The following is a 9,600-nucleotide window of genomic DNA, read 5'->3' on the forward strand; positions in this document are numbered from 1 at the left end:
GCCTCCTCAGGAGTCAATGCAAATAGGCCTAGACAGAACCAAGTCCCTTGGGAAAAGCCACTTGTTCTGAAGACCGGCACAGTTGTCATTCCTTCGCTGGTTGTTGGGGAATCTTTGCCAACCAATTATCTTTAAGATAGGGTGTGGCTTTCTGGACCTGGAGAAGAAAACCGTTCAAGGCCCAGGTCTCTCTGTGGTTCCCTCGCAGCACAGCTGAGCTTGGACTTCTTGTTCCTATTTCATGAGTTTTCCCCTTATAATAAATAAAAATATAATTATTTTATCTTTTAGCTACCCCGGTTATTTCCCGAATTCAGCTAACTTCTACAGCTGGTATCCACTCTCAGTCCTTAGGAGTGAACTATCCTCTACTCCGCGATAAATTCTGCCCATACTTCACTCTGTGCTATGTGTGTTGTCTTTGGTAGTGGCGTGGGGTGGGGGGTGTCTGTTAAAAAAAAAATCTGCTCTATCACCAGTCTTTCCTGGGCTTCATAACAAATCTGCAGGAAGGATTCTCCTACAAGCAAGCACCTCCCACTTCTCAGGTGGCAGCCCCACCCTCCACTTGCCCGCCAAGTCCAGACGCCGCTACCTATCTCTATACTTGTGAGTAACACCTTCTGCCCGGCAAAAAAAAAAAATCTATTTTTTTATGATTTCAAACACTAGTAAAATTGTTGAGCAAAGCAAAGTCAAAGGAATGTGTGCTAGATACAATGCCCAAGGTATATTTTTTTGTTAGTCCATCCATTTCTGCAAGGAGACAGGAAAACAAAGCGAGCCAGAGCGCGAGGCCTTTACTCGACACACTAGCCATACTTTTAAAATCTTGTCGGTGTAAACCGTTGTTCAAACTAAAATGTCTAGTTCCTAGATTCGCAGCTGGAGCTCAGGTAAAACAGCGCAGGGGCGCAGGTGACTCCGCGAGGGGGGGGCGGTTGCTAGGCAACCAGAGACGCAAACAACAGGCGTTCCCAGACTGGGGCACCGAGGGCGAAGGAGAGCGGGGAGATCAGGTGAGAGGATCCGGATGGTGGAAGTATCCTGTGGCCGCCCTCCTAACCCAGACCTCTGGCCGGTGTATGGATTGAAACCCCAAAGACGGAGCCTGCGCAGGCAAAGGGTCCTGCTGGGTTCAAGACTCTGATCCCAGCTCCTCCTACGGAGCCGCCAGCCTGCTCCTCCTCTCTACCTGGGCGGGGCAAGTGGAGGTTCCAGCCTGGGTGCGCCAGCCCAGTCATACCACCCTGGAAGGGAAACAACCCTTCTTCTCCCAGATCCCCCGTGGGCTGGGCCCACAGCCTAGGAAAGAGCTGATTGTTGGAAGTAGGGGTGGAAACAGGATTAAGGGGTATGGTCCTTGTCATCCCTTCACTAGGCATTTGGCGCCTCCTACACACACACACACACACACACACACACACCACGGGCTCTCTTCCTTCCTTTCCACGCCCCTGGATCTGCAGGACTTTGTGCCTGAAATGAACCACTAGGAAATATAGTAGATTGCTAATTCCTCCCAGGAAGTTGAGCTGGGGACCGAGTTGGAGCCCTTCCCAACAGGCTCTGCAGAAAAGGTCTTAGAGCCAAGAGTACAGGATGGGGGTTCAGAAAGGCACCTCCCATTTCTTCTGCAGGTGGTGGTCTGGAACAGGCCTAAGGGTCTCAGACCCTTGGCTCCTTAGCCATGGCTACACTCAGCGTCAAGCCCAGCCAGCGCTACCAGCTCTCGGACTGGCGCACCAACAGCTACCTGTTGTCCACCAATGCGGAGAGGCAGCGGGATGCTTCCCACCAGATCCGCCAGGAGGCCAGGATCCTTCGCAATGAGACCAACAACCAGGTTGGCGGGCCGCTCAGCCGCCCCATGGTCCATGGGAGGGCCCTCAACCACAGATCCTCATTTTATTTGGTTCCATCTCTTCCAGACTGTTTGGGATGAACATGACAATAGGATCCGCCTGGCAGAGAGGATCGATACTGTCAACCGGTGGAAGGAGATGCTGGACAAGTGTCTGACAAATTTAGACGCTGAGATCGACACGTTGACACAGGCAGGGAGCAGGGCCGGGTACCAGCGGGCTCTGATGCAATGGCCTGCCCCTCCCATCCCACTTCCAGATCTGGGAAGCTATGCTCCCCTCTGCCAAAGTGAGGATCGCAGCGATCTCGCAGTGCATCGCCCCACCAGCCCCTGTGTCCTTCCTTTCTAGATGAAAGAGTCTGCAGAGGAAAACCTGCAGGCCAAGAACCTGCCTCTGGATGTGGCCATCGAGTGCCTGACTCTGCGGGAGAGCCGGCGAGACATTGACGTGGTGAAGGACCCCGTGGAAGAAGAGCTGCTGAAAGAGGTGGAAGTCATTGAAGCCACCAAGAAGGCTCTGCAGCAGAGGACCACCCAGGCCTTCCAGCAGCTGTGGTGAGGCAGAGAAGGGCCTGAGCACACTCACGCACTCGAGGCATCATGGGTTTTGTGGGCAGAGAACAGCTGACTGGATGATGCTTTCTGTCCCTCGGGGGCTTCTGGCAGAAGGCACGACTTGTTTACAGCCTGCTTTCTGCTGCCTACTCCTAGGCAGCCATTGTTCTTTCTGTAGCTGAAAGCACCTGCCGCTGCCCTCAGCACCTTATCGTAAGTGTGTGTGCACATGTGTGAGGCCACACACCCAGGCTCTGTGTCTGTGGGACACTCACGAGGCCATGCTGCTGTCTCAAATTCAGCAGTACCTTCATGGTCATACACACACACACACACATACACAACCCCTCAGTATCTTCACCACAGGCTGCATCCCGAAACCCCGCGGGGGGGGGGGGGACTCCAATGCAGTTTTCTTCCCCAGCCTCCTGCAGGAAGTCCGGCAGCAGCTCAATTCTGACCACCGGGACAAAATGGAGACACTGGATATCGACAGGGGCTGCCTCTCTCTCAACCTCACTTCCCCAAACATCTCTCTGAAGGTTAACCCCACACGAGTCCCCAAAGAGTAAGAGGAGTATTTCAGTCAGCCCTTCCTCTGTCGCTTGGAGGCCACATCCTGCAACCCCACTGTTTCCTCTCCTCCACAGCTCCACCACGCTTCAGCAATGGGATGACTTCAGTAGGTTCAACAAGGACCACGCAGAGGCCGAAATAAAAGCAGCCATAGAGTTGAGGGAAGCCATTGCCCTAACTATCGCTCAGGTGACTGAGACAAACCAACCTTTATGTTTCCTTCCCCACTGACCATATGTCAGCCCTTCCCGACTTAAGCAGCAGCCTCACACCGCCATGACCCTCTTCTTGCCTGGCCCCCTCTTGTCACACAGACCAACAATGAACTTGAAGCTCAGAGGGTTGCAACAGAATTTGCCTTCAGGAAGCGGCTCCGGGAGATGGAGAGTGTGTACAGTGAGCTCAAGTGGCAAGAGAAAAACGTGAGTCTCTCCCTGTCTCTTCCTCCCCTGCTGTGAGGCAAGGCACTAGGTTCCCTGCTTGGGCCCGAGGGTGCATCTTGCTGGTGGAGAACAGTATGTCTGCCACAGACCTTAGAGGAGATAGCCGAGCTGCAGGAAGATATTCGGCGCCTGGAGGACGACCTACGCAGAAAGATGATGAACTTGAAACTTGCACACACCCGACTGGAGGCCAGAAACTTCCGGTCCAATGTGGAACTCTGCCGGGACCAGGTACGAGGGTCCCCACTGGGAACCGCCCTCCTCTGCTAAGGAGTCCTCAGTATTATTCCTGCCCAGGTTCCTAGAGGAGCAAGCGTTCTGGCCCAGGGCAGTCCTGAGGCCAGCTGAAGGGCAGCGTGGCCGAACTGCGAATCCCATCCTGCCCTTCTGCCTCCAGCCACAGGATGGTCTCATTGATGAAGTCCACCAGTTGGAGGCAACCATTAGTGCCTTGAAGCAGAAGCTGGCCCAGACACAGTAGGTTTAGAGAGGGGAGGAAGGGTGGGAGACACTGCCCAACCATGGAACCTTACTGCCTGCGGGTCCCTGTGGGCTTTAAGCTGGTGAAATGATCTGGCCCTCGAAGCCTCGTGCAGGGCTGTGAGCTCTCGATGCCTCCGCTACAGGGATGCCCTGGATGCCCTGTTCAAGCACCTGGCCCGGCTGCAGGCTGACATTGCGTGCAAGGCCAACTCCATGCTGTTGGACACCAAGTGTATGGACGCCCGACGCAAGCTGACGGTGCCGGCTGAGAAATATGTGCCCCAGGTGGACACCTTCACGCGCACGACAAACCGTATACTGAGTCCACTCAAAACTTGCCAGCTGGAGCTAGCCTAGCCTTGGTGGCTGCGGGAGGAGGGAAGGTTGGGTGGGAAATGAGGAGGGAGCAGTGAATCTAATAAAGATGGAATTTCTCAGGCCAGGCTTTTCTCTGATTCCCATGAAGGTGCTGGGAGAGAGGGAAAGAGACGCTCCATTTGGGTGATGGAGTGGCCTAGGCTTCAATGGGGTCAAAAGTCCAAAACGACAACATTGGAGTAGGCAACGTTCTTGTTCAGGTTCTTTTCAAAGGGACCTCCGCGACACTTCAGGGGGCGGTAGGTTTGATTTGTGTCGCCATTTACAAATTGGAGGGTCGCCGGAGCGAAGCGTGCGGGGACTGCGGGGCGCTGCGGCGCCAAGCCGCTGGGTGGTGGTGTAGGCTGGGACGCACACTGAGACTCCGGGTCACAAGGGGGCGCTGTGGGAATGCGGGGGGCGGGAGGACCGCGGAGGCAGTAGCATCGGCGCCGGAAGTGGCGCCTAGCCCGCGCGCGGATGGCTGCGGCGGCGGCGATGATGACGGCGGCGGGCGGCGGCGGGGCCGGTGCGGCCCGCTCTCTCTCGCGCTTCCGAGGCTGCCTGGCTGGCGCGCTGCTGGGAGACTGCGTGGGCGCTGTCTACGAGGCCCACGATACCGTCAGCCTGACGTCAGTCCTGCGTCACGTGCAGAGCCTGGAGCCGGACCCGGGCACGCCGGGCAGCGCGCGGACAGGTGGGCGGGGCGCCACCCGCCGGGTCCCCACACCTGGGCGAGGGTCGTGCGGCGCAGCCCCGAGTCTGAAGGCCCCTGTGACCCGATCGCTTCTCCCCAGCTCTCCCGGTAGTTAGGTCTCCCGCCGTGTCCCCTGTCAGAGCGCAGGCCTCGCCTAAAACCTTAGCGTGAGCCAGAGCCCACTCGTCCGGTTCGGTGGTGGCCAGCTTTCTCAAGCTGCTGGCCCGATGTGGGCGTCGGCGGGCACTGTCCCCAGCCAGTGAAGATAGGTCCCTTCCCTGGGCTTGCGTAGGCAGCTCGTCCTCCAGCTCCGGTCCAAATGTCAGCAGAGGGCTCGGTTCTTCTTGGAGCGTGTGGGAGAACAGTCAAAGCCGGCTGTCGTCAGATCCCCGGAGGACACCTTAAGTCAGAGGCGTTTAGAGATGGAGGAAGGAGAGGCAGGAAGACAGTCACAGAATCAGAGGGAAGAATTTCAGGATGGAGGCACCGGTGTGCTACAAAAAAAGTCAGGGTAGTCTTGAACCCAGAAAGCCATGTCAAGTGTGTCGAGAACATGGGAAACGGGTGTTAAAGGGAGCAGAGATGAGGCAAAGACAACAACTTTTATTTCATTGTAGTTTGGTAAGATTAAAAAAAAAAAAAGCCGTGCTTTAGGTTGAGTGGTAGTTGGAACGCTGTGGCTGCAAAAATTCCAACATAAGGACTGAGTGAAAAGAGCTCACACAACTGAGGAATCCGAAGGAGGTTCTGACCTCGGGTCGGGCTCAGGTCCAGGAACTCAGCCCATCTCCTAAAGGCCTGGTTTGTTCCTCTCTGCCTTGAGATTGCCTTTGGGGGATGACACACTGACAGCGCTTTCCCCCCATGTGGCTCCCGTAGCCCTGGAATAGAGGTTCTCCGGTTCTCCTTTTGCTACAGTACCTACAAAAGCTGCAACCCGAGTGTGGGGCCTGGCCCTAAATAAGCAAGTGGCAATAAGAGATGTGTGGCTGATAGTTACCATGTGGTTAGGCAGAGGTGGCCTCCTGGGCTGGGACTGAAGAAAGGTGCCCCCCTCAAGAAGATCAGGGCACAGTGAGCAAATGAAGGGTGTGTGATTGAGGATAGACTAGGGAAATGAGCAACCTCCTGCCTCAGGGACTGAGGTGGCCTTTACCTTCAGCCAGGCTGAGGGAGACTGGGAATGCAGTTACTGTTATGAAGCTAAGATGTAGGGTCCACCAAAAAAGAAGGAAAATGGAGTTTGGGCTACATGGAAGGAGTGGGCTGGCTATTTGAGGAGTCAGGGAGGCACTTATCAGGAAAGTCTGTTCTCTAACAGTCTTCTCTTAAGTGAGGCCATATCACTGCCCCTAGCAGGTTAGTAGCCTCTTTGAGTCTGACATGTCAGAAGTACGAGAACCTGAGTATGTCGTACACCTGTAATCCCAGCGCTTATGAGGAAGAGACAGGAATCTGTCTATTGTAGGCCAGACAGTACTACACAGTGAGACCCTGTCTCAAATACAAAACAAAAGGGACAGCAGAGATGGTTCGGCAGCTAAGAGAACTGGCTGTTCTTCTAGAGGACCCAGGTTCAATTCCCAGCATCTACATGGCGGCCCACAACCATCTGTTAACTCCAGGCTCAAGGGATCTGATACCTTCTTCTGGCCTCTCTGGGCACCAGGCACACATGTAGTGCACAGACTCGCAGGAAGGCAAAAATACCCATACAAATCAACCTAAAGAAGGGGGATGTCAGAAAACCTGCAGCTGGGGGGAAAGGAGATGAGGTGGGTAGGGAGCAACCTGGCTGCAAGGACTTGACCCAAGTGCTTGTACAAGGGAGTCTGTGAGGTGGAGGGTGGTGAGGAAGGAGGGGGCCACACTGGGAAGAGTGTGGATACCAAGCCCATGAACTGAGACCTCTTCCTGAAGCCAGTGGACAGCTGTTTGATCAGGAGAATGAAGGGAAGAAGGCAACCTCTTCTTACTGAAGAATTTGTGTCAGCGTTGGAGGTGGGAAGCAGGAGAGACCATGTGGGCCATATTGAGATAATTAGCAGTGAAGGAAGAAGGGAGTGGAAGGGCTCCCTTCAGAAATCAGCAGGGCGTCATGACCATTGGGGAGTAGCCAGTTGTTGCAAATCCCAAGGCTAAAAGCTGAAGAATTCATAGCTGGCAGGAGGGAGGGGTAAGAGGTCAGTTGTTGGGCATTCTCCCAGAGCCCTTTGGGACGCTCTAACCCTATCTCCCTCTTCCCTGCAGAAACATTGTACTACACAGATGACACCGCCATGGCCAGGGCCCTGGTGCAGTCCCTCCTGGCCAAGGAGGCCTTCGACGAGGTGGACATGGCTCACAGGTGAGGGATGTGATCCTGGCGTGAGGCCAGGCAGGCAGTGGTGCTGCACCCTTCAAGAGAGGAGCTATACCTGTGCGTACCCAGCAGGGCCCCTTATCCAAGCTGACAGCAGCTCCCCGAGCTGAAAGTGACAGCATAGTCAGGTGCAGGCACCTAGGCACTTCACACCTCCCCTTCCAGCCTGGCGCAGCCCTTTCTTCTAGCCACGAGAGACATCTCTGAAACTCTGTCTGCCTTCTTTCTCTTTACCAGGTTTGCCCAAGAATACAAGAAGGACCCTGACAGAGGGTATGGGGCTGGAGTCATCACTGTCTTCAAGAAGCTCCTGAGCCCCAAGTGCCGTGATGTCTATGAGCCTGCCCGGGCCCAGTTCAATGGAAAAGGCTCCTATGGTAATGGAGGTGCCATGCGGGTGGCAGGCATCCCACTGGCCTACAAGAGTATCGAAGACGTACAGAAGGTACTGGACAGGTGGGTCACAGACACCCCTTTCCCGACTGATCTGTAGAGACGTGACAGTGGCTCATCCTCTCCACAGTTTGCCCGGCTCTCAGCCCAGCTGACCCATGCCTCCTCCCTGGGTTACAACGGTGCCATCCTGCAGGCCCTGGCTGTGCACCTAGCTCTGCAGGGTGTTACATCCAGTGAGCACTTCCTCGAGCAGCTTCTGGGCCACATGGAGGAGCTGGAAGGTGATGCCCAGTCGGTCCTGGATGCCAAGGAGTGAGTATGGGGTGGAGCTGGGGCTGAGGGGAGTCAGAGTGTGCAGGTCAGGAGTGGGTGTTGGCACTGCTGCAAAGCCGGGGTTCCTGTCTTCACTGGCAGCTGTATGGAGTGGTAGGAGGAGGCCCTTTGTCTCAGTGGATTCATGGCCCTCGGTGTCCCAGAGAACAAAACATCTCTGGTCCTCTCCGAACACTGGGTGGGACCTGATGTCCCCATTCCTCTTAAGGTTTCCTTCCCCTACCTGTGTCTCTGCCTGCTCACTCTGACCTCTGAAATCGTTTCCTAAACCCCAGGTTGGGTATGGAGGAGCGTCCTTACTCCAGCAGGCTGAAGAAGGTTGGAGAGCTGCTAGACCAGGACGTGGTGAGCCGAGAGGAAGTGGTGTCTGAGCTAGGTGGGTGGACCCTGACTGATATATTCCCCAGCTGTCCTCAGAGGGCTGCTGGGACAGCTAGAGCGCTTTGTAGGGCCGCTGGCAGGGCTGTGCACATGGTGCCTGCAGCCTTAAGGATCAGTGTCCAAAGAAACAGCAGCCAGTTATCGGTTTGTCTACCAGTGTGATTATGGATGTTAGTTTACTTGGTGCCTGTGCCCTGGGCACCACAGAGTGTTTTACAGTGACTCACATCTCAGTAGCCCTGGGAGAGAGCAGGAATCAACCAAGGACAGGCCTTACTGGGACCTTGCCTGGCCACCAGCAGGTGTGGTGGCCCCATGGTCTGACTGTAGAGCCTGAGGTCTCAGGCATGGCCCTGCACAGAGCTAGGAGGGCTGGCTCTTGGCAAGGGCAGGACGCCTGTGGCAGGGAGGGAGGTCAGGTTCCTATTTCCGGCTTTCTCACAGGGAATGGCATTGCTGCCTTTGAATCTGTGCCCACCGCCATCTACTGCTTCCTGCGCTGCATGGAACCTGATCCTGAGATCCCCTCCACCTTCAACAGCCTGCAGAGGACGCTCATCTACTCCATCTCACTTGGTGGCGACACAGACACCATAGCCACCATGGCTGGGGCCATTGCTGGCGCTTACTATGGGATGGAGCAGGTGCCAGAGAGCTGGCAGCAAAGCTGTGAGGGCTACGAGGAGACGGATGTCCTGGCCCAGAGCCTGCATCGGGTCTTCCAGGAGACTCTGTGAGGACACAACCTCAGGGGCCTTGTCAGGCCCATCGGGACCAAGGACAACTCAGGTTGCAGCCAGAGTCCCTTTAAGCTTGGGACTGGAGTCTGTGGGACAGTGAGGAACTGGTGCCTCCTTGAAGCATTCTTTTCCATCTAGGACATGGGCTTCAGTAGGTGGACATGACCTGCGGATATCATATCTCCCTGTTGGGTTTTAACCACTGTGACAGGACAAAGCCAGCAGGTTGTGTGGCTCTTGAGATTGGCGTCTGCATCCAGCCCATCCATTGCCGACTTGGCCTGACCCCTCTCTGGAATGGGGCTCCTTGCCTGCCTCTGGTGGGAGTCACAGCAATAAACGGTTTTTGTAAATCCCAGCATATCCTGCGTGTTTCCACTAGTGGGCTGTCTTAAGTAGTGACTCCCTGC

The 9,600-nt window shown here is 55.5% G+C and overlaps 2 protein-coding genes across 4 annotated transcripts; both read left to right on the plus strand.

Annotated features, from left to right (window-relative positions):
• Nucleotides 1-961: 961 nt before the first annotated feature.
• Tekt2 (tektin 2) lies at nt 962-4,291 on the plus strand. Of its 3 annotated transcripts, none has more exons than XM_057784771.1 (10): nt 962-1,019; nt 1,641-1,846; nt 1,932-2,057; nt 2,217-2,422; nt 2,847-2,990; nt 3,073-3,187; nt 3,313-3,420; nt 3,529-3,672; nt 3,839-3,918; nt 4,068-4,291. In XM_057784771.1, exons 2-10 carry the CDS (start codon nt 1,691-1,693, stop codon nt 4,279-4,281), a joined length of 1,293 nt encoding a protein of 430 aa, XP_057640754.1. In that variant the 5' UTR covers nt 962-1,019; nt 1,641-1,690; the 3' UTR covers nt 4,282-4,291. The 3 variants fall into 3 exon arrangements, with proteins under 3 accessions (XP_057640754.1, XP_057640755.1, XP_057640756.1); XM_057784772.1 differs by lacking the exon at nt 962-1,019 and adding an exon at nt 1,073-1,083; XM_057784773.1 differs by lacking the exon at nt 962-1,019 and adding an exon at nt 1,235-1,354.
• A 426-nt stretch (nt 4,292-4,717) lies between these two features.
• On the plus strand, nt 4,718-9,544 carry Adprs (ADP-ribosylserine hydrolase). Its single transcript, XM_057784585.1, has 6 exons — nt 4,718-4,978; nt 7,229-7,325; nt 7,578-7,785; nt 7,864-8,048; nt 8,345-8,445; nt 8,895-9,544. Exons 1-6 carry the CDS (start codon nt 4,762-4,764, stop codon nt 9,185-9,187), a joined length of 1,101 nt encoding a protein of 366 aa, XP_057640568.1. The 5' UTR covers nt 4,718-4,761; the 3' UTR covers nt 9,188-9,544.
• The last annotated feature ends 56 nt before the right edge of the window (nt 9,545-9,600 follow it).

Source organism: Chionomys nivalis, chromosome 11, assembly GCF_950005125.1.
Source record: "Chionomys nivalis chromosome 11, mChiNiv1.1, whole genome shotgun sequence".
NCBI lineage: Eukaryota > Metazoa > Chordata > Mammalia > Rodentia > Cricetidae > Chionomys > Chionomys nivalis.